The sequence below is a fragment of the Poecilia latipinna genome, unplaced genomic scaffold (genome assembly GCF_001443285.1).
Source record: "Poecilia latipinna isolate Pla-1442-1.1 unplaced genomic scaffold, P_latipinna-1.0 Scaffold190, whole genome shotgun sequence".
Lineage (NCBI taxonomy): Eukaryota > Metazoa > Chordata > Actinopteri > Cyprinodontiformes > Poeciliidae > Poecilia > Poecilia latipinna.
This window is the reverse complement of record NW_015112806.1, coordinates 156,525-180,780: the sequence shown is the minus strand read 5'-3', so window position 1 is coordinate 180,780 and position 24,256 is coordinate 156,525. Positions and strand designations below refer to the sequence as shown.

General features: G+C 38.5%; 1 protein-coding gene and 1 long non-coding RNA gene across 3 annotated transcripts; one reads left to right on the top strand and one right to left on the bottom strand.

Moving 5' to 3' along the window:
* Nucleotides 1–88: 88 nt before the first annotated feature.
* mrrf (mitochondrial ribosome recycling factor) lies at nucleotides 89–18,549 on the top strand. Of its 2 annotated transcripts, XM_015030726.1 has the most exons (8): nucleotides 89–195; nucleotides 3,741–3,920; nucleotides 4,059–4,211; nucleotides 8,540–8,658; nucleotides 14,023–14,114; nucleotides 16,161–16,320; nucleotides 16,415–16,494; nucleotides 16,607–18,549. In XM_015030726.1, the coding sequence occupies exons 2-7, from the start codon at nucleotides 3,743–3,745 to the stop codon at nucleotides 16,490–16,492; spliced, it is 780 nt and encodes a 259-aa protein (XP_014886212.1). In that variant the 5' UTR covers nucleotides 89–195; nucleotides 3,741–3,742; the 3' UTR covers nucleotides 16,493–16,494; nucleotides 16,607–18,549. The 2 variants fall into 2 exon arrangements, with proteins under 2 accessions (XP_014886212.1, XP_014886211.1); XM_015030725.1 differs by having other exon boundaries at nucleotides 90–195; nucleotides 16,415–18,549.
* LOC106946424 (uncharacterized) lies at nucleotides 18,169–20,760 on the bottom strand. The gene is made up of 2 exons (XR_001424767.1): nucleotides 20,110–20,760; nucleotides 18,169–20,043 (listed from the first exon to the last, which is right to left on the bottom strand). It is a non-coding gene; the product is annotated as an uncharacterized LOC106946424 (long non-coding RNA).
* Nucleotides 20,761–24,256: the final 3,496 nt, after the last annotated feature.

Here is a 24,256-nt window from a genome sequence, read left to right as displayed (position 1 = left end):
GTATCTTCCGTATGCCGTATGTGCTCGATAACGTCCAACATTATCAATGTGTAACTCCGCCCGCTCGGTGCGACCCATAGAATGTCTCGAGCACACTTATCTGCGATAGCGCCTCTTGTTGATGACGAACTTGTCAACTGTGGCGCTTCTCTCTTTAGCTAACATGTTTCTCCTGTAAAGACTGGTGCAGAATAGGTAAGTAAGGAAGACTTTTGTATAATTTAAAGCTGTGTTGCCTTTTTGCCGCAGTTAACACTACATATTTGTTGAAGAACTTAGTCACGTTGCTATATTTATGTTGATATATTTATTCTCATTACCCCGACCTTCACATGGCTTTAGTTGACAATTCGTAAAAAATACAACATGTCTGTATGAAGAATATTATTTAATGGCGGTGTGTTTATTACTCAAGTCTAAAAAGCTTACGACCTGGTTGCATTTTCAGGACTAATAATTAATTGTAAAAGCAGTGTGTTGTAAAGAAGCCTTGCCATCCACTGGTTCACCACAAGGATCTTGTGCACGTATATTGAAGTAGAACCACTCTAGCAGAGGGATTGCAGGGTCATAATTGGTCTGCTGCATGGGGAGTTTTATTAAGCACTTGGCCAGGTGGTTTTAAGACTTATTTGCATCTGAAAATATGTTTAAAAACTCAATACATAAGAGTGGATTCATCCCCAAGTCCAAAACATGAGTTGGGTTAACTGGTTATTACAAAATTGCGACATTAGGTCTGTGTATGCGTGTGCGTGTGTGTACATGGTTGATGATTATGCCTGTTTGTATCAATCTAAATAAACGACAACCAATTCTGTACATGTCTGCAGTTGTTTTTTTAGTAAAAACACTGGAAATATCGATGCTTTAATTCATTGTACATTTTTAACTTTCCATTCTTTTTATTTTTTTGCCTACAGGCTTTCAGTGTTGTAGTATCAATGGAGCCTGGATCACTGATTTAGTAAATATTGTCCTCTTATAAAAAGCGTATCAATAAAAGAAGCTAAACATTGGCAAATCAGATTAAAAGGAGCTGAATACAAAGTATATTTTTAATACTTAAAAATACAGATTAGACTTTGTAAAATCCAACAGTGTTCTTAATTTTAAGTTATTTCTAAATGTAAAGAAAAAAAAGTCAAAATTCTGATTAGTTTTGTTATTTAAAAAAAAACAACAATAAAACAATTCACGCTTATATTTTGGACTTCCCAAGGGGGGGGGGGGGGGAATAACAGGATGTCCCTTTTATTAAAACTCTCCTCTGGTACTTTTTTGACTTCTTTTCTCCCCTCCCTCTGGAAAATTTGTTTTAGGAGGTAGAATGATGCAGAACATTATCAGATACTCTTCAGTGTTCCTTTCTAAAGCAAACAGTGAGGGCATGTGGGCTGACCAGCTGGCTCCCCGCTGCTGGATGAAGAAACAGGGGTGTGGCTGCAGCTGGTTGTGAAACCTGCAGGATACCAGACTACAGTGTCCCATTGAACACCTGGGCTTCACTTTGTTCGCTTGACTTATTTTGTAAAGAGATCTGTCACCTTCCCACATCCCCATCCGTCAGCTCTGCCACTGTGTGGCGAATCATGTCGGCTTGTCAGGAAGTCCCCCTCCCCCCAATTTTCAGCTGCCTGTTGCAGATTTATTTCAGGAGTGGTGGTCCAAAGTTTAGACTAAATAGAAAGTTTCTTGAATTGACAGCAAAGACTAGAGACTGAGGAAACATCGGGATTGTATCTGGGATTTTGTAGTAATAATAAAAAAAATACTTTTGCTATGATTTTTATAATTTTATGATGTGAAAGCACACATAAATTTCACAACAATGAAACACTTTTGAAGAACTATTCACATTTTAATCTGATCTGCATACTAGGCTTCAATTGAAAAAGAGCAGAATTATTATACATAACGTGATTAACTTTGTAATATTTGACTTTCAATCATTTACTGTTATGTTTTTTTTTTATTATTATTATTATTTTGTTTGGAAGAATATGTTGGTGAAATATACTCCAGTAGCAACTGAGTAAAGTTCTCTTTGGCTGAACTACTTCAGTGCAGAACTGATGGTATTTTCCTCTTCAGAGATAAAAGCTGTGAATTCTCCCCAGACAAAATAAGATGCCAGTCAGGGACCAGCGTACTGCAAGCCCTGTACATTCACTGACTTTGAAAGACAGGCTTTGCTCTGTGCTTGTGTCTGTGTGGGCTTAAATATTGCAGAGATGGTCTTTGTTTGCATGTGCAGAAAGACATCAGTGGCAGAGGTCACAGCCAAGAGGCAAGCTGCAAGGTGGGCTATGATTCATCTATAGAAGAGCAGAGCATGGAGTCACATTGTTATGTTTCTGTTCAGGAATGCCCAAAATGACTGAGTGGAGGCTGAATGTAGGGGTCGTTACGTCTCCATGGTTTTGTCAGTGTAAACAAGAAGGAGTTGCAGAATTGGATATATATTGAAGCTGCTGTTCGTGCTGCTGTTTGCAAGATTATCTACAGTATGGTTTTCCCATTCTTCTCATTGAGAACATGTAATTAACTATGCTTTAGGTTTTTTGATCATTTCAGACATTCAAAAGACTTTACATTGTGTAGTTTTTTTTTTGTTTTGTTTTTTTTTTTGCTCATCTTTGCTTTGTGTAAACCGGCTTATTTTCCCTTTTATAGCCCAGCAAATATATAGTTACAAAACTAGAGTTGCACCAATCAGCTGACCAATAATCAGAAATTAAATTTGCTTTGATGAGCTCTGATCCATGATATTTTTTGTTATTTTATAGACTAAAAAAACAGGAACTTTCTTCATTTTCAGTCTATAAAAGCATCAACCAAAAGGTGATGCATCCAAGTGTATTTAAAATGTTGCCTAACTTTCAAATATAAAAATCTGTTAAGTAGACTTCATCATCATGATAATTAAAATCATCATAATTATTAAATGTTCACTGACCTTTTCAACAAAAATATGTGACTAACTTTATTTCTAAAACATTTTTTTATTCTGTTAATTCTCATTTTTATTTATCGGGATTCTGTTATGTTGCAACCAAATTCCTCCTGCCAACATTTACAGATGATGAACATTTAGTTTCATATAACCAACTTTGAACCATATGAACTTGTAGAAATTGTAAGGAAATATATAACGTGTTTCAGTTTTGTTTTGGTGTTTCAGTAGATGGTAATGAGATGTTTATTACCGCACAAAAAAACGGAGTTCCTCAGTGCACAACAATCAACATAATTCTCCAACTGTTTATCTGTTTGGGTGGATTATGTTTTAGTGTTCTAGTTAAGGTTTTCTTTTTTTAACTACCATAGAATAAGTTACGCATATAGCCGGAGTCATATTTTGCTGCGTATGAAGGTTTTGTCCACATCACCTGTTGCTAGGTAAGATTTTTATCAGTAGAATTTTAATCTTAGTCAGTTTCTTGCCTTACTTGAAGTAATTCAAAACAGACCCCTATTTATACTAATACTCTCCATAGCTGTGCTTAATGTTGTATCAAGTTATATATTTCTAGATTAGAGGAGGCGCCCTTCATGCTGTTGGAAGCTGGAAGAAGATGTTGGCCTACCTCCTGCTGGCTAACATGGGCTATTACCTCATTTTAATAAATATGTTCATTGCAGCCGTCAAATGGTTTAAAATTATACATGACTTTTAAAATCTGTGCGTCACATTCATGTCTTTTTATCAAAACCCTTCATTTTTGGCTTGTTTACAGTCATGGCTTTGAATCACCTGAATCTGCTGCGACCCTTTCTGTGTCGGTCCCTGGCACGGCCTGCCAGGTCTCCACTCACAGTCACATCATGGGTCGGTTTCATACCACCGATTTGTCCTGGTGCCTCCCTCCACCCTGCTCCTGCATGCATCAGGCTCTATGCCACCAAGAAAGCAAAAGGTCAGTGAAGAGAGTCTTGACACTGAAGCTCAGATTTGTGTAACATCTTCTTTTCCTTTGGCTCAGATGGAAGTTTGTTGATTGGATGTTATTTGTCTTTATATTTGAGTCTCATTTTCTCCTTTTTCTTCCTCGAAGCCAAGGCAAAGGGCCAGTCAGCTAAGGTGAATATTAATTCATCTTTGGTGGAAGACATCATCAGTCTGGATGAAGTGAAGGAGGACATGACCGCAGTCCTCAATGCACTCAAAGATGAGTTCACACGTAACCTCAGCATCCGAACCTCGCCAGGTAGTCGGCTTGTGTCCCTTGGGCCTCCTCACGTGTCCCCTGTTTGCTTCACTCTCATTTTTTCTCCAGGTGCAAGAGAAAACGGCTTATAATGAGATAAAGATAATGAGATAAATTAAATCTATAGCAATCAGCATAACATTAAGAGCAATGACAGACTAAGTGACTCTATTCTAATCTATTCTGCTTTTGCGTAACGTTGTGGATTCATCGAACCTTATTGTTCGTTTTTTGCTTTCAGTTAGAAGTCTGTCTTATGTTTCCATCTTCCTCACAAAGTCCCACAGGGCTTAATATGAGGAGATCCATGTGTGACATGAGTTTGACCTGGCTTTGGCCTTTGTTTCCCAAACTACATCCGGGCCGTGACCCTTTGTTTCTGGGTTCTAACAAATTGGGGGGAGTGGAGTGTGTAACAGAAGCTGCCATAGAAGGATACTGCAACAGAATATGTCTTTAAAACTGAAAATTACTTCCTTCTTGGTTGTGTTTTCCATCAGGGATTCCAAACCAAGCCAAAGAAACTTTCACAATGTTTTGCACAGAGACCAAACAATAAGCTGTATATTAAACAAAGGCCTAAATGACAATTTGATTGTATCAAATCCTGATATTACGCACATATCTGTTTTTCCCCATGTATGTAATGACTTCAAATAATAAAAGCTTAGCATAAACTCGGATAAAGCACATTTTAATGTCGTGTTACTATGACATTTTTAAGTCTTTAGAATGAGGTCAACAGTGTAGTGCATAGCACTAAGACAGGAAATGAAAACATCATGCTAGTAGAAACTAAGAAGAAGAAAACAAAACTTGCTGTTGAAACTTTGCAGGCACATTTTCTTTTAACATCATTTGGGAAGAAGTTTTGTCCGGTTTACAGATGTTTGCAAAGAGTCTACTAATAAAAAAAAAAAAAGTGTCAGCAATTCGGACCTCAACTGTTTACAGCAGGGTGATTTATAAAAAGTTTTGGATAGTTAAAGGTAAAGATGATTTGCTTGAAATGATTGGTTTCAAGTTACTTTTATTTATAACTGTATATGTACATGTTGGATAATTTAGCCTGTGGAGCTACAGTATAAATTGAGCCTTGATTTGTATGATCGGTCTCCAAGCTTTGCCTTATTTATTTTTCTCCCCTGATTTATCACTTAGTCGTTTAGAGTGAATCTCCTGTGTTGAGATCTTCTTTTCATTTATTACAGTAGATTATTTACAAGGACCTTTATACAAACTGCACAGTAAAATAACCTTGACTAGAAATGCCACAGTATCAACACATTTACAAAAGACATTTAAATAAGTTGTTTAACTTGATCTAATTTATTCCATTTAAGACAGAGAAGTGTAAAAAGTAATAAACAAATACATTTATTATGAGTTTGATCTATGGAGTCAAACAAAAGATTTTAAATAAACCCCTGATGAATTTAGTTGTAGTTGTCATGTAAACTTGCTTCTTGTAAAGAATATTATGGAGTAACCCTGGGAGTAGAACATCCATATGTATATGAAGCTGCTTAAGAAACACCAATACACTTCTCAGAAATATTTCACCTCTACCAATTAGCTTTTCCAGTTCCTCTCTTTACTGTCTCTGTTTTTTTTTTATTCATCTATTTTAGATTAATCCCTTTGCTTTGTCATCCTTCCTGTCCTCTCCCTCCACCGGTCTGTCTGTCACTGCTCTCCTCTGATTGTCCGTCCCTCCCTCCTCTGTCCAGCTGCACAATAATCCAGGGAGGCAACATGACTTGGCTCTGACAGGAGAGATGAGATGGTGGAATTGAATGACGTCAGTTTTGTCTCATGCAACTGTATGTGGGTTTGTCATCTGGGTCTTATTAAAGCTACAAGTGGGAGACTCTGTGTGGATAGCATTGCATCTTTTGCTGCGTGTTGCTATGAATCCGCACTTGTATGTATGTGTTTGTGTGCGTCAGACGTACAACAGGAAATCGCACAGATAGATGCATAGAGCGTGGGGAGACCAGTGGCTTGTCCACCATATTGTGGTGATTAAGTATGGGGTTTTACCGCTTGGAAACTAAATTTGTTTTCATGTAAACAAAGAGTGTATAGGTCATTCGTTTGGGGACTAAATCCTAAACGCATTGTTGTTGCAGGAGTCAGCAAGGCTGGAAACTGAGTAGCGAGGTTTTATATCTCTACAAATCAACATTTCCATCACCTCTAAAACTAGTTAATTCATTCATTCTTTTTCATTTTCTGATATTTGAAACACTGTTGTCCATGTCTGCTTTTATTCTGGATGGTATTAGCAAAGTTTTGTTTGGTTCCAAGTTTAAAAGAAAGATAGTCAAGCTGAGTTGTCTCTTATGTAAAGCCAAAGCTTTCTTTCATTACTTTGTAATGTCTGAATAATTCATAGATCATATTTGAGCAGCTAGATAAACATGCATCTAAAAGTAAAAAAGAAAATGCATCTCATTATTGAAGGAAAGCATTGAAAGATCTTCAGAAAGCCTGCAATCTATTAATGAAAACCATTTTATAAGATTATTTTAAAAAGGGCTGCTTGGGAGCAAAGTATGACGAAATGACATTTGCTTCAGACTGCAGTTCAAGCTAAGACCTGTTTTTACATGTTTAAAAACAATGCTTTAATTAAAGCATGCACAAATATTGAAAGTTTTCTACACATGTGCTCGCATGAAAAAAAAACTGTAAACATCAACGTAATATTTCAAGGCCTTTTAAATGCATTTTTAAATACCTTTTATGGTGCAGCCAAATACAAAACATGTAGATTATCTCAATTGTGTGGGAGGTGTTTAAAAGAAAAAGGCAAAGGTGACAAACTTTTCAGGTGGCTTGAGATTGAAGACTACAAGTCGCATGAAAACATGCTAGGCTAATGTTAGCCTAGCAATATAGGATCTGTTCTACATGGAAAACAGTCAGCTGAAAGAAAATGTTTTCTTTTTTAAGACTTGAGTTGTATGCTTAAAATCAGATGGTTAGAAACATGAGAGTCCGGCATTAACTCATGTTGGAACAAAATATCTGTCAACGATATACTAGTAAAACTTATTAATTGCAGTATGCTTCACTTCAAGGCTACTGAATTGTCATGAGCGTACATGGAATTTAATTTATTAGAGTAACTGTAAATACCCGTACTTGGATGACTGAATGGTATTCAAGATAAAACATCCATTTTTTTTTCTCAACTGGAAGATAGAAATCGGCTTTTGTTTTAGCCCACTCTGACCAATTAAAATCTGTTTCATGCCAATTAATCCTCTAAGAGAGCACAGGTAAGATACTGATTGCTCATGTTGTCTTATCAGAACCCCACTTAAAAAAATAATATTATCTTCAAGCACTTGTAAATATGTAGGTAGTCAACATTTCAACAGAGTAAATTCAGGTAAAAAAAAAAAAACGTTAGTGCTGACATTTAAAGTCAAACTAAGATGTTATATAGTTGTGTTACTCATTCAATATACATTTGATCACATCTATTATTTTTAATACTCCTCATTCATATTGACTCTCTGATTAGTGCGTCTCTGTTTCTGTCCTTGAAATCAAAAGATAAATTGATCCTATAGAGAAAATTACACCACTGGCTCACCTCCCCGTCACCCCACTTCTCCACACACAGCACCAGCACACCCCCCTGGGGGAAAAGAAGGGAGGAGATGATGTAAGGCAGAGGTGGAGGAGAAGGAAACAACTGCGTCTGAGGTTAGCCAGATGGAGGAGGGGGAAGGATGGATGGAGCAAGGAAGCAAAGAAAAAAAAAAGGGATGAGAAGTGGGTGGAGCAGAAGTCAGCTTGTGTTGGCAAAACTTTTGTTTCTGTCGCCGGAGACTGTTAAGGGGAGACAAAAGATTGTGGAAATTTTTAACAGCTTGACAGTGGGCTTAATTTTTACATGTGTTATTTGTGGCTTCTGCTGTGGATTCCTTTGTCTTTCTGTTTGTTAGACTGAACAACCGGATGATTGATTCTGTTTTCATTAATTCCAATTCTACATAAACGCAGTCACATCACGCCAGAACATGTCACCACATTGATTAGAGGCCCAATAACAACAGGAGAACTTGATCTCGGTATATAATGCAAAACATACGAGTTTAAATACTTCACAAATTTGATAAGTCGTCTTATTTTTTTCACTGCCTAAAACAATGTCAAAAGAGAGTCCTTTGTGTGAAAATTCTGCCAAATATTGAAGAAATGCAGTTGCCACGGCGTTTAACGCGCATATCGTGTTCGTCGCTGCAACCTGTGCGACATGGAGGCAGATAAGTAAAGAAATGAAACACCTCCCCTGGTCTGTATTTATTTAGGGGCTCTGGATCACATTGTGGTGACGACTCAAGATGGGAAGTTTCCTCTGAACCAGCTGGGTCAGATCTCCATGAAGTCCCCTCAAGTCATTATGGTCAACATGAGCAGCTTCCCTGAAGTAAGACGATCACACACACACATACACACGTCAATGCAGTTTCTTCCTACCTGTATCTGTTTGTCTCATTCTGGACAAGCGCTGAATAAATAAGCTTTGTAAAAATAAGCCAAAGCAGAGACAGATAGATGGTCTTCAGTGAGGGAAAAGTGAGCCAGACCAGAACTGGAACCCCACATCACTCTGTGTGTAAATGAAACCTGACCAGCCTCTCTCTGGGCCCCGAGTCTCAGATGCTAATTGATTGATCACTCAAGGACCCCTTTGTTCTGAAGGTGAAAGATAGCAAAGAAGGGTATGTGTGCACTGTAGTGTACTTATGTCTGCGTGTGAGTCGTCCCAGATAGGAAATGACCTCATTTTACCCCTGGGTTAGGAAGAAATGGATTATTTTTCTTTTTTTCCCCCTTTTAAATCGCTCAATTTTTTTGTAGATTTTGTTTGAGGGCTCAGAGGTATCCAGACTCTTTGATGTGAGAATTTGCATTTGACCCAACATTATTAAATCATGCATGTAAGAGTTGGATTTCATAATGTTTTTTTGTGTCTGCTCAGCTTCCTGATCAAGTTCTGTTTTATTTTGAGGTATAATTTTACAACATGATGCAAAAGAAAATACTTGGCAGAAATGTCGAGATGCTTTATTGCTAAAGTCATGTTGCTTTCATCACATAATTAATCAGTAGAGAAGGAGATTCCTAATGGTAAAGCATTTCTGGTAATGTCTCTGCATTGCATTTTGTGTAAAAAGCCTTGAACTAAATTCAACTTTGGATGCAGTGGTATAAAATATAGCATATAAAAAAGCATATCAGTACATTTACTCAGTGGGGCAAAAATATCACCTCATGATTTAATAACTTTTATGACGTCTACGGATATTTACTTAGTAATCAATGACTTCCTGTTTTCCTAGGCCCTAGGGAAACACCAAGGCCACTTTCTGTTATCTGCGGTTCAAAATGAGAAAAATAAGAGAGCATACCAATTAAATAAGGCAAGAGTCAAGATATGGTGACAAGACAAAAACAAGCATTAGTATTCTGAAGCCACCATTAAACTTTTTACACATGCTAGTTAATTCTTCAGATCTGATACCAAGGGAAAAGGCTTATTTCCAGTCCTACCATCACAAATGTAAACATGCAAACGTAATCTATGCCGAGGAGGTCATCAGGACTTAATTTTTTATTTGCTTTGCAATAAAAAAGTGAGGTTCCAGTGTGAAAATGTAAAAAAAAAAAAAAAAAAAGCATTTTTTAAACAAACGAAAAAAACGGGGGGGGTTTCTAAAAGGGCAGGATATCGAGTAATAACAGTTCTTCACCTTGTCTAAGGTTATCCGGTCATCTGGGAGCTGTGACTTACCTGGCTTTGTTTCCAGGTGGATCGGCATCATATAAACATCAAACTTTTTTTTAATCAAAACTTCAATTTTACGATACAGCTCTAAAGCTGAGTCAGGTTAAATATTTCTCCAGTGAGTGTTTTTTTTTTTTTTTTTTTCCCCCCCATTCTTTTTAACCCACAACCACCCCAGCCTCAAACAGCCACCCCTGTTTCTCTCGTATGCCACCCTGTCAGGACCAGTGTTACCCATGTCCTGTACAGAGGTGAGTCTTCAGTCCCAAGACCTAATAGGCTTATAATGACACTTATCCATTAAATGCCACTGCAGAGTCTCTGCCATTGTTTTTATTCATTCACTAAGAACATTCTGGAAAGTGGACAGTGCAGCCAACACATGTAAATGTGGGAGCAGCTTACTGTGTGTGTGGGCATGTATGTTTAGGGATCCCAATATTGTCCCTTTTAAAGGTACACACAGCCTCTCGATCGCATTCCTCTCTGCTCGCCTGCTTTCTTTGAACTGGGCTGGGAGCGTTTGATGCGAAACTTCACTGTAATTTCTCTTCCTCTCTAACACATTAACCAGAACCTGCCCAGCACTTTTTTTTTTTTTTCAGAGGAATTGAACTCTCGCTCATCTGAGAGAGGAAACCGTGATGAATTCGATGCTGAGAACAATCAAACATAGGTATGGGATAAATCTATCACCCTGCTCTCAGAAAGCAACTGGAGGCCTGCTTTCCGGATGACTTTAACAAAGGAAAAAAAAACTCATGAATTTTTTTTAATACTCACAAATAAATTCCTTTAATCTCGCTGCCATTTCTTTGCGCCCAGTGGGAAAAGTCCAGAAGGAGCCGTCAAAGAAAAGAGAGGTGGGGTGGAAAGGAGGAAATTGAATGGCTTAAATTTCTTTGTATCAGACTTTTGCATACTTTCAAAAGGTCAGTTAAGGGAATTATTATGCAGCTGAAAAATTACCTTCCTTCCTCTTGTGCATATATAGCATTACTGTAGCTCTCTAGTGTAGTTCAGTAATCTAGAGAGTGAAGGATTGTGTTGGATATTGGTGATACTTTATATTCTCCTGTTGGCGTATGTCAAGCTTAGATTTTTTGGTACCAGTTTAAAAAAAAAAGCATAATGGTAGATATGGTTTTAGTGAGGTTGGGGGTTTCTGTAACAATAATTTGTTGTAGTGCAAAAAAAGATTACTGGTATAAAAAACTTTTTCATATGTTTTCCTTACTATATAGTCAATATAACTGATTAGATTATCAACATGAACGCCAAAAAATGATAAAGCCATGAAAAGTGGCTTCTGCTTTTTCAGTTTTTGTCACACTTCAAGATGCGACAAATCCTCTGCGGCCACAATAACAAACAAACATCTGCATTAATAGTAAATTAGTCTTTTTTTTATCACTTTGGAAGAATTTTGGCAAACTTGTCTTGGCAAAACTGTTGAACCTGAGTTCATCATCTCTAGGTACACTCAGAACTGATTACTGCCTCACCTGTTCTAAATCAAGACATCGCTTAAATAGGACCTGACTGACAAAGTGAAAAACACCAAAACATCCTCAAGAGCTAGACATCATGCTGAGATAAAAAAATTTTTTAAAAAAATCAGAAACAAATGAGAAAGAAAATGAGATTTATCAGTCTGGACAGCCATTTTTTAAACTCCATGTGAGCCAAAGTGTGATCCATTATCAACAAAACACGGCGAAGACATGGAACAGCGGTGAAGCTTCCCAAGATCAGCCAACTGACCGAAATCGCTGCAAGAACAACTCATTCCAGACTGCACAGAAGACCCCACAACAAGGTCAGAGGTCATGCCTCCACCATTTTTTTGCCAACAAGATTTACCACAAAAAAAAGGCCTTCATGGCAGAGCTCCAAGACAAAACCACTGCTGAACAAAGAGAACGGTAAGGCGCATCTCAGTTTTTTCGGAACACGTCTTGATGACACCCAAGACTTGTAGGAAGACATTCTGTGGACTGATGAGACAAAAGTCGAACTCTTTGGCTTGTGTGTGTCACGTTACATGTGGTAAAAGTAACACCGCATTTCAGAAAAAGAACGTGCTTCCAACATTAAAATATGGCGGTGGTAGTGTGATAATCTACCACCACCATATTTTAATGATAATCTCCATTTATCACAGACTTGCTGTGATAAATGGAAGCATGAATTCTGCTGTCAACCAAGACGACCAGAAGGAGAATATCCACCCACCTGTTCAAGATGTCAAGCTGAAACAAACTTTGGTTCTGCAGCAGTGATCCAAGACACACCAGCAAGTCCCCCCCTGATTAAAAAAAAAAAAAAAAAAAAAAAAATGAAGACTTTGGAGTGGCCGATCCTAAATCCTATTGAGATGCTGTGGAACGATCTTAAAAAGGCCGTCCCCCTCCGATGTGGCTGAATTACAACAATTCTGCAAAGATAAGTGGATCAAAATTCCTCCACAGCTGGAAAAGACGCAGTGATAGTTGTCACAAACACTTGATTGCAGTTGTTGCTGCTGCTAAGGGTGGCACAACCAATTATTATGTTTAGGGGGCAATCAGTTTTTCACAAAGGGCCGTGTAGGTTTGCTTTTTTTTTCCTCTCCCTTAACAATAAACACCTTCATTTAAAAAACTGCTTTTTGTGTTTACTTGTGTTGTCTTTGACTAATATTTAATTGGTTTGTTCTGAGACACTGAAGTGTGACAATCAAAGAAATTGGAAATAAGGAAGGCAAACATTTTCCACACCACTGTAGATGTCTGTTGGAAATCTACAGTGGATTTAGCCGAAGTCCATCATTTCAATGCAGCTGTAGCTCCCAAGAGAGAACGGGGGATGTTAATCCTGCAAGAGAGATCAACCTTGACTGTTTTAAGTAATGGAAAATGGTTTAACTATGCAACTACTTGCAGCCTTGTAGCACAATTAATACCTACATACTTAATGTTTCTACTTTATAGTGGAATAACTGGGCTAATTTTAGAATCAATTGGGCTATTTATTTCTTCCAGTTAATGGGGTTTATGTTATCAAGGATAGTAAATGTTGCTAAAGTTTTGTTGCATGAGGAATAAGGTTTTTTTCTGCATCTATTCAGACAATTATTGAGATATTTAATTAAATCAGTTGGTTGGAAAAGCGACCAGATAAAACTATAAACAAAGATATACACATTTCTGCAAACTGAATTAAAAGTCATTCATTGGAAAAGGTTTTATCATAACATGATCTTCTTTCTGTTGCATTGCAATGTCATTACATGTTATATAACAATTATATATTTAGCCACTCAGGTGGAATTTTACTGTTTTTTTATGTGCATACCTGATCAAGAACTTAGAAATCAGGGCTTTAATTTGTTGGAAGGGTGTTGGGATGATGGAAAAGAGGAGGAAGAATGTTGAGAAAAATACGGGTCAATTGCAATCAATATCACAGCTACGATATTCAAGAGCTATATTGCAATCGGATGCTTTCCCGATATCAATAAGCAGTAATTATAACCCATAAAAACCTGTGTAACATCTGTTTGAGAATCTGAAACATATTTATGGTATTTATGTTTTTTAAATATGGCTCAACTAATCATCTTTACTTCCATCTTTCTGAACAATATTTATTGAATTCAAATGAGCTGAAACACATGCTAGTGTTCATGTATCAAACGCGAGTGCAGGCAGACTCTCCTGTGAGGTTGTCAAAGGTCAACTCTGTGCCCCTGCAACCTCTCAGTCCCCTCCCATGAGACCCGGCGCTGACAGTGGCCCAAGGCACTTCCACGCTACACGGGATTCCCCTGGCACACACACTTACACACACACACTCACACACACTACCCTAATGATTGCCAGCTGGAACGCAGTCACTACCTGTAGCCGTGGCTCTGCTTTTCCTTTCACACCGGTGCTGAAGTTGTATTTCTGTGTGTGTGTGTGTGTGTGTGTGTGTGTGTGTGTGTGTGTGTGTGTGTGTTTCTGCCTCCCGCCCCAGGCTACAGCGGCGGCCACCCGCGCCCTGAGAGAGAGCAGCATGAACTTAAACCCAGAGGCGGACGGGACGATCATCAAGGTGCCCGTTCCCAAGTGAGTCCCCCTTCTGACACACAAATACGCCAGAGGCCAGAAAGCCTTTCCTCCGCTTTGCCACTTTTCCTTCTTTTCCATCTTCTGCTCACTTTTGTTTTTCCTCTGTCATTTTTCTGTTTCTTTTTCCCCCTTCCTCTCTCGTTTTTAACACAAACTTCTGCCTGTTCTTCCCATGAAACGTCATCCAGCATGCAAGTATCGCAGCCAAATCTCACACATAATCTCTCACGGTTTTTGTTTCACTTCATTAATAAATAAATCCACAACCTTTGCTGTAGCTGACAGGTTTATTGACTTTTCAGAAGGAGTTTTAGAGAGCCTCAGTGTGCTGGCATGATTGTCAGGTCACTCTCTCTATTTCTACTCTTGCTAAATATCTCTCACCCTTTCTATTTTTTTCCCCTGCCAAATCAAACAACCTCACACAAAACAATCCGTCACTCACTCAACAAGCCGCTCTCTGTGTGTAAAGACTATGGTTTTTGCATATACACAGTGTGCATGTGAGTCCGCGTGCCTCCCGTGTTTATGTGCGTGTGTGGTGGCGTGCATGTGAAGCAGCAGGTGTTAGTCTGGCAGAGGAGGGACACAAGAGTCGGTCTGCTTTTCCCCCTGCAATCAGTCTCGGCACGCTCCGAGCCTCCATTTGCATTTCCAAAGAAAGGCGCTTCTTGATTGGCCCTGGAATCGGTAATTAGGCCGCATTGTTTGCAGTAAATAGACGCGGCACTCGGATTGTTTGCAAATTGTCCCCGCAGCAAAAACAAGACGAAAAAGCCAATTATGGGCAAGAAAAGCAGAGTGTAACGGGAAGCAGGACTTTTCTGACTGACAAATGCAAAGTAGATGCAAACTTGTTGGGAGGATCTTTTCTTTTCTTTTCTCCAACTCAGCTTTATGTCCTCGAAGTGATTGTAGTTCAAAGCTGTGAGTTAGAACTACAAGGTTTATGTTTAAGGCTAACAAGCACTAAGTATATCCATTTGCTTGAGTGAGGATATCATTTTGTGCATTTACATTCACAATCTTTTTTTAAGCTCAGCCATGCTACAATCAGGTAAAGTTGTAACTGTGTAGGACGCAAAGAACGGCCAAAGTATTTTTTACGACGACCCTTCACTAGTTTTCAGTTTTCTTTTGGACTTTACACTTATTTTGCATTTAACGATTTCACTTTTTTTTTTTTTTTTGAGATGTTTCAGAAATAAAATTTTCCTAACCTCAGGTGATTAGCCTGGATTGTCAGTAAAATATTAGGCAATGTAGCAAATATCATGTTTTAAATCTGCTCTTCAGCTACTTTATTAGACATTCGTCACAAAGATAAAGTAATTTTTTTTTTAATCTGAATGTTTCATATCAACTAAATATCAGACATAAAATATCTAAACTTAGTTGTGACATAACTTTGAGATCGTGTGTGGACTTCTTTCTCCAGTTATAGACATTACTTTTTTTTTTAATTGATACCATTTTTGATTTTGGCCTGACTGGTTGGTTGCAGCACAACAAAAAGTTTGGTTGCACAAACCTATACAAACATAGCACAAACGTTTGATGCCAGTTTTGTTTAATTTGAAGCAGGTGGGTGGGGGAGGGGCAACTTCACTCAGGTTAGCACAATACAAAACAAACGGTTTCAAATCTCAGAGTAATACGAACAGCTCAGTGATCAGTAAAATCACCTACATTTTGGATTTTGTGTCCATGAATATTTCTAACTCTGTGATATGTGTGCAGAGGAAGTCATACTGAATAGTGCAATGAAACTGTACATAAAACCCTCACACCTGCATTTTCTCAGGATGCTGATTAATTGACAGTCCTAACGACGTACGCTCATCCACAACAAATCTGAAACTGATGGTGGAGCTGCAGAAACCTCTTATTTACATTTTTTTTTATTGAGCTGTGAATTTGCTGTGATTAGGCAACCCTTGAACTGTTTCAGAGATCGCCCTAATCCAGCGTGAATCCTCGTCATCAACCTATTTTTCTTTTGTCAATGTTTTTTTTTTTTTTTTCCCCTCCTTTTAACGGCAGAGTGACACGGGAACACAGAGAAAACCTTGCCAAGTTGGCCAAACAATTCAGCAACAAGGCTAAAGACTCTCTGAGGAGAGTGCGCTCCAATTCTGTCAGCCAGGTGAAAAAGGCAAAAGAGGGTCACTCTGAAGACACAATACGACTCGTAGAAAAACAGGTACAACCCCTACAGGGCACTTCACAGCTAAGAGAGTAAAAAGAAAAAAAATCACTTTTAACTCCCTATATATTCTTTTTTTCTTTTTTTATAGATTCAACAGATGGCAGACAACATTGCTGCGGAAATCGACAAACAACTCGCAGTCAAGACCAAAGAACTTTTAGGATAACTGTAAGAAAAGAAAACCATTAAGTCTCCAGTTACATATTTCAGCATCGATAAGACGAAAGTGAACCTGTTGGTAACAGAGACTGGATCATGTTGGCTTCTGAATCATCCACAGACGCACGTTTTGGTCTGCTGAATCTTTTCTTCTTGACCACACTGTTGGGTACCCATCACTGCCGTGCGATATTTGCGTCCAGCTGCGTAAAGGCGTAAACAGAAACTGGCACGGAAACGGCAACGACGACGACCGACTGCCTGTCACCTCCCTCCTCTTCCTTGTTACTCTCCCCATCTTCAAACAAACATCCAACAGGGGACGAATGGCCTTTTAATGGGATTTGTGGGCCTCCTCCTCATCAAACTCCTCGCCACAGGGGCTGTCTGTTTATACAAAGCAAGCGCACCCATCCGAATGTAAACTGGCTGCGGGTTTTCCTTGGTGGCAAGAGTAAGACGCAGTTTGTTCTCGAAACTTAGGCAGATACCATTAGCGTGTTGCCAAACATTTGTTTCGCATTGATTCTCAGTCTGGTAAAAATGCACATCAGGAGGGAGGGAAAAAGAGCCTTTAATTTCTGTCCATGTCTAGGATTGATAACATGGCTACTCTATTTTAAACACAATAAAGTCAGGAAAGACACATTATTGATGGACCCCATTAAAGAAACACTGCTTTGAAGCATGTGCGTCATCTTGTTCTCTCTTGTTTTCTTTTCATTTGCTTTACTTTTTGGTTTAAAGCCGGCCCCTTGCTCCATTAGCTGGAGTGATAATGGACTTTTCCTGTGCAGGGACCTTCAGGGGGCCCCGGCTGCTGGCACCGTGGTCGTCCATTAGGAAAAAGAGGCTTTTAATGTTCTACACTTGGCCTCCTTTGTCTTTAAATAGCTTCACTTTTCAGACTTGCAGCTGAGAATAGCTGGTTTGCAGGAGCTGTTGAAACCAAGTCAATAACAGGAATAGTTGGAGCGAAGGAAGAAAAGCACACGCACATTGTGTCCGGCTCTGCTTTCATCTGCCCTCTGTTTATACCAGCTGGAGGCTTTCTGTGCCATTATGTGGCTGGTGTCATCATCTTTATCATGATTTCTTTTGCTCCTTCCGCTACTGGTCACAGGCAGCCCGCAAGTCAGACAGGCTTTATTTTTAGTCTGCCCACACTTGATCTCACAGCCACACAGTCATTTGATGACTGCAGCCACTCTGCAGCTGCTAATTACATTTTTATTGCAATGCATTCTCACTTCTCCAAATTGGATTTAGGAATAGGTGGCGTCGCCGGTGTCACTGGGGGTTTTACTGTGCGTGGTTTTAATGTCCAGAGTCCTCTGTCTGTGTCTGCTATTTAATGGTCCAAACAGTCCAGAGTCACTGGATAAACAAGAGTTTAGCAGAGGAGTGGACAGGCTGGGACAGAGGAGGGCGGGGTGGAAATGTCAGGTTTTTGTGGTGATTCTTGGTCCATATGTCAGCAATTTGAGGGCATTGTGTACCTTGGCCTAAAACAGAGGCTTCATGATCGATGGAGGGGAGAAAAATCTCCCAAAGTCCCTGGCGCACAACACAGGCAAAGCACAAGGAAATTGCTTTCAGCTGATAGCTTCATTTCGGCTGACATTTATCAACTGAATTACCCCTGTTCCTTTTTGAATGTTTACTACTACCAGCAGCGCTGCCTTTTTTTTTTTTTTTTTTTTTTTTGACGTACACGTCTGCGACCGTCCGGCGTTAGCGTGTGAGACCGCGCTTGTTTGCCAACAAGAGAGCGGTGGAGATTTTGTCTCTGTGGAAGTTTGGCTGTATCCTTTGGCGACGCCTCAAAAAAATATACAAGGCCAAATTAGTTCGGTAAACGTTTGATTTGATAGGGCAGGCCTTTATTCACAGCTGGCACAAAGCGCAAACATGCTGTTTGTAAGAGTTGTTTTCGTTCTTTTTGCAAGAAGGGTGAAAGTTTGCATCCTAAATATTAGAAAGGTCACATTCAGTAGCATTTCCTGTAAAAATACATAGAACTTAAGATGAATTCATCCTCTACTGCAGTGTAACGTACTCACACAGTGAAAAAAAAAAGAAAAGGAAAAACCGAACTGGGGAAAATTGTACATTAGGTAATAATTGGTAATAATTAATATTTAATTGATATTTAACAAATTTACCAGTGGCACAATTACTGGTTCTTCTTCTGTTAATAGAAGAACCGGTAATTGATCCTTTATGGACGACACTCCTCACGTTTCACAATGTTGTTGCCTACATGCTTGGTATGACATGGAAAAGGTTTGTCTTACTGTTTGGTAAAAACTAAAAAACATTTATTTTGAATCACCATATCTTTGAGATCCATTAATGATAAATTGTCTATTTTCCTGACAGAAACCATCAGCCTTTTAAAGTCTGATTGTGTGCTGGAGAGTTAATTATTTCATGCACTCTTAAAATCTCACATTGCTTTTGGAAGAAAAGAGTCCCACGGCATCACAGATCCTCCACTATACTTAAGAGTAGAAAGGAAGGTTTTTCTCCCTAAAAATCTGTCAATTGTTTCACTTCACATTCATATGGAGTTGGTGGTTGTTTCAAAGATTCATTTTTACCTTGGTAATCCAGAGATATCACTCTTTACTGCAGTTGAGAGGGTTTTTTTTGTTTTGTTTTGTTTTCTCAACTTCCCTTTTCTCTCCGCTGATTTAATGTAGTGAAATTAAAGTCTGGATTTTACTACAAGTTTCCCTGTGTTGTTTTGCCAAAAGAGGGTTGTACAGCAGGGGAACCAATGATTGTGCCACTGTTGATTCTGTTAAAAAGCAATTATTTCCTTATGTGGTATTTCTGTTCCTACTCAATAAATGTACTGAAATTAAAGGTCACATTGTTCCTCGTTCGTCTGTTTGAGAATGTGTTGCTGCAATACAGGACGGATTTATGTTGAGGCTTTTTACGCATCTTTACTTGGACTGCTTTCAAATGGGGTCAGCGCCGTATCTAGTGGTTAAAGAGCACTTTCCCATAAAGACCCAGGCAATTTAATGCCGCTTCTTTTCTTTTTAAATCAAGTATTAATACATTTTGACAGACTCACCTGAGTTTATAGCATCAGAGAACTCCTCTACTAAACATTTTCATGATCTGTCTGATAAAATGCATAATTTAGCTTTGTGAGAAAGATGAGTTAACATGTTGGTTAGCTAGAAGAAATACTAGGATCTCCAGAAGAGAATTTAGGCTTAGTTGTGCATATTTCCTAAATGCTTCCTATTTTAACAACTACACTCTTTAATGAATGACGAGAGCTTTACATGGTGAACAAACTGAATAGACTAACTTGTTTTGTCACGTTTGACTGAGGGCAGACGGTTTGCAACGGTGATTAACAACCCCATCTTGAGGCGCAAAGTGGTATTACACCTGTGTCCAGTCTGGTGCTCGCTGCTAAGCAAGGTTTAATGTTATTTCCTCAAAGGTGGATGTTCACAGAAGATTACAGGTTTGATATTATAGCAGCAGAAGAGTTGAGACACTGAACTGTCGTAAAGTTTGCAAGAACACAAGCTTATTGTGCAAGAACAATAAGCTTGCAAACTTATTGTTCTTGCAGATTTTGTTCTGTAGTAGAACAAAATCTGCTGCAGATTTTGTTCAGGATGTGTCCTTTCTTGTGTTTCTTTTTTTGTTTTTGTTTTAGATGTATCCATGGTTTAACTTGACTGAGTCACCATCCCAGGCTTCTACAAATATTAAGGAAAAGTTCAACATTTATGTAATTGAATTTTAGGTCATACAGCACCTCTTAAATTTAAATACATTATTTCTATAAGTTGAGATGTTTAAAATATATATATCTGCCATCCAGGATTGTGCAAATGATTTTTCGGACTTGCTCTATTCTGACCTGACCCAGACTTTCTGGTCTTGATCAACTTTTTCACTAATTTTCACATTAATGTTTGTGGTAGCAGCAGCTAGACTCTGATCTTAATTGGTCGTATAAATGCTTGTAAAGGCATTTATATGTCATTTATATTTGACAAACAGGAGTAGGATTTTTATTTTTTTTTTCAGACTGTTGTGTCATTAAAAAAAATGACCAAAAAGCTTGTGGTGCTGCATCACTGGTTGAAGGTAACGGATATGAAAACTTTCAGACACCCACAGCCTCCTTTAGTGACCAGTTTAATTTTTAAACATGTTCCTGGAACGCTGGTAAGTCGGATTTAATGTCACTCTTTTCTGTCTTTTTTATAGGCTGTACAGGTTGTGTGTCGTGTTCCTTCGCAAATCGTATAAATAATAATGCAGTGAATGCAACGCAACACCATCAGCACCTGTTTCTGGTTTACGCTGATGATATTAGGTTAATGCTGGCATTATCAAAAACATTTTCCACAGAGCTCGTCTTTAGAAAAGTTTCTCACTTTGTCTTTTAGGCTGTTGCTGTTTAGTAGCTCAATAACCACTAACACAGTGGGAGTTCTCTGGTTGTCTTTGTTTAATTTCCATTCATTTTACAGAGTCTGGCATAAAATTATGGGACTATGAAAACCACGCTATGGAAAATAAAAGAATGAAAAATAATTATAATTGTGTTATAAAGTAGCAGGATCAATGATTAGTTTATCTTTAAAGTAGCAGTGTGCATCCAATTAATTTAAAACAAAACTACAGTTAATCAACATGAACTGAAAACAGAATAACAGATTATTGAAAACAAAGAAAATTAAAACTCATAATAAAACTACTACTACCAAAATTACGATTTGTTGATTATATATTGTAGAATCAATACATCGCAATTTTATAAAAAATAAAATGTACAATTTTATAATTATGTAATATATAAAAAATTTAAATATATAATTTGTTTAAAAATTATTAAAATACACACACATATATATATATATATATATATACACACAAAAACAAAGGTTCAGTGTGTTAGCACCAACAGGTTGCTTTCAAAGGGCTGTTTGATAAAACCAGATGAAGGCTGATGCATTTTTCTGGTCCTGCATCAGGATCAAAACTTCACACATTCCTGTTGTAATCACTTTAAATGACTACAATAGGAATGATTCCTTGGACTAAATTAAAGCCTGCTTAAAACTTTTTGCACACAACTGAATGTCTTTCCCAGTCAGTTCAGAGCCATTCATCATTTTTGACTTCCCTTTTGGAATATTTCCACTTTGAAGCTGCATTTTCCACACAGTCCAAGAGAATCTTGACATTCGCCAGTCAGATGTTCTTTTTATTGCGCAGCCACAGAATACACCGACGAAGAGGAGCGCGTGCTGCCGTCTCGCTCTTGCCTTGGTCGCGTTGCTCCAGCAGCAGATAGAGGACGGTTGGACAACAACAGCGTCGACCACTTCAGGACAGACAGAGTGGGTTCGACTCCACATACTTACCTCTCATCCTCCTCCTCCTCCTTCTTCCTCTCTCTCTCGCCTCTCATCACCTCTGGAGAGTGAAGGAGCATCGCAGTGCGAGAAGCCACCCTGAAGATCTCATCAAGGATCCAATCAGCGCTTGAAAATGAAATGCACTCTCCTCTCCGGTTGTGATGATGGGTAAAAAGACATATTGAGAGGGCCTGTTTGGAAGTAAAATCTCTGCATATGCAAATGGGGCCTAAAAATTTAAATGAATTTAGGAGTGTCTCTGATCATCTCAGGGCAACAGAGGGGAGAAAAATATGTGCAAATTAGCCCATTAATATTTATAGATGTTTTATATATATATATATACACACGTGCACATAGATATATCTGGCATCAGGTTTGGTTGTGTCTATTAATCCAGGTGGGCGCTCTCAGTTCCTCTAACGGGGAAATGAATGAGTATTTTAGGAGGAAGCTGGATATCCTAATAATCAGGTAAGCAAATAGCAGGCAATGAGAGAGTTTCCTTCCGTCAGTCATTCCCAGAATTGCTCCTGTCTGGTCTGTGAGTCATTTTAATTTAATGGAGCGTGTGCTATGCTGCCCCCCAGATCCCCCACAGCATTTAGGGAGACCACACTGGACCCCAGGAAGGCCTCCACACCCACTAGGACACTCCCCGGCCTCCGCAGGGACCCAGCAGACGGTCCACCCTGGTTCTCAAATGGGAACAAAGCGTTCCCCAGTCCAAAGTGGTTAAACTGTCATTTCGAATTGTCTGGACATCGTGATTACCGGCATGGGAGGAATTATATATTTAGCTTTATGTCCATCGCCATTTCCTCCCCCCGCCCTGATCTGAAGTGACTGGCCCAGTAGTGCTTTCGATATTACTATCTCTGAGGGGTTTAAACCTTCCCCCAGGAGACGGGAGTAATCAAGGACTGCCAGCAGGAGAGCAGCAGGAGGAGGAGGAGGATGAGAGGTGTGGGGCGGCTGCTGATGGGATGGCGAACAAAATGACAATGGACGTGATTTCACAGATATAATTGTTTCCCCGAGGCTTGTCTGAGAAAGAGAAGTCTAACAGAAAGAAAAACTGTGCAAAACAAGTAACTGGGATCGAGAAAGTTTTTTTTTTTTATTTCAACTCAGTTGTTTTTGGAAAATGGGGAAGAAAATACTTTTTTGTTAGTGAAATGTTCTTTATTTCATTTTTCCTTCTTCTTGACGTTAGGAGTGAATCTTTTTGTCTGAGTTCCTCAAACATGTCAGTTTTTCTCAGTTTTCAAGAAAGGAAAAGAAAAACACCATCGTGTTGATTTAACCTTAGTGCTGTTAAGTAAACGTTCTACCCGTTGTGTGAAAAATGTTTTTTTTAATAAGGAGGGAATTTTTTTTTTTTTTAAATCAACAGTGATGAATGCACTTTAAGCAAACCAAATAAGGGCTTTGTAATTTATTTAAATGCTTTATTATAATTTCTGATTTTGCCCTTTCATCTGCCATTATTTTTCTAGAAACTCCCTCTTTATCTTTAAAACATTTCATGTTTGAATGGGATTTTCTTTTCAAATTCTTTTAATATTTTGATAATTTCTTGTAGTTCTATTTATTTATTTGTATTATTTATTCATTATTTGTTAATACATGATGAATTTGTTGGCTGTAATTCTCTAGTACTTTTAAACATACTTTATTTACTTTAGATTTTTATATAATTTCATATAAATTATAATTAGATGTATGTACATTAAATCATGTAGATTTATTTAGTTTCATTTATTTACAAAATACTGTCTTGGTATTTTATTTGTAAAAAAAAAAAAAGAAAGAAAGCAATTTATGCATTTAAATTAGATGATGGATGGAAGATGACAGATGAAATGAACAGCTATAAATAGTTCAGCATTGATATTCTTCATTAGGTTCTTGGTCACATGAATACTGATCAGTGAATAGTTAGATTTTTTTTTTCCTGTCATTTATCTGTATTTTTTTTTTTTCTCCTTTATAAACCTCTTCACCTCAGCCTCTCATCCATCCTAATAGGAATCATTTATCCTCAGGAAAGTCACTGCGTGGGTTATAAACAAAAGTGACCGTCAGAAAAGCAGATGAACTCGGCCAGCGAACAGGACAGGAAGCCTCTTAATCTGCAACCCAATCCAGCCGTAGTTTAGTGAAACCTGGCTCAGCCTCGCCGGTCGAGGCTCGCGAGGAAGGAAGTGAAGGGCTCAGGAAGCAGCGCTCAGAGCTTTCACCAGTCATATCCATCACAGCACACAGTGATGGAAGCATGTGTGTGCATGTGTGTATGTGTCCCTGTTTCACCAGTCGTATCCATCACAGGACTCTGTCTCCAGGCCCGGGCGGCGGGGGGG

What these genes read in the sequence shown, in the direction of transcription:
- mrrf (XM_015030726.1), top strand. Translation starts at nt 3,743, where the DNA reads ATGGCTTTGAATCACCTGAATCTGCTGCGACCCTTTCTGTGTCGGTCC. An exon ending in ATCAAGGTGCCCGTTCCCAA is followed by an intron (nt 14,115 to 16,160) that starts GTGAGTCCCCCT and finishes TTTTAACGGCAG; the next exon opens with AGTGACACGGGAACACAGAG. An exon ending in TACGACTCGTAGAAAAACAG is followed by an intron (nt 16,321 to 16,414) that starts GTACAACCCCTA and finishes CTTTTTTTATAG; the next exon opens with ATTCAACAGATGGCAGACAA.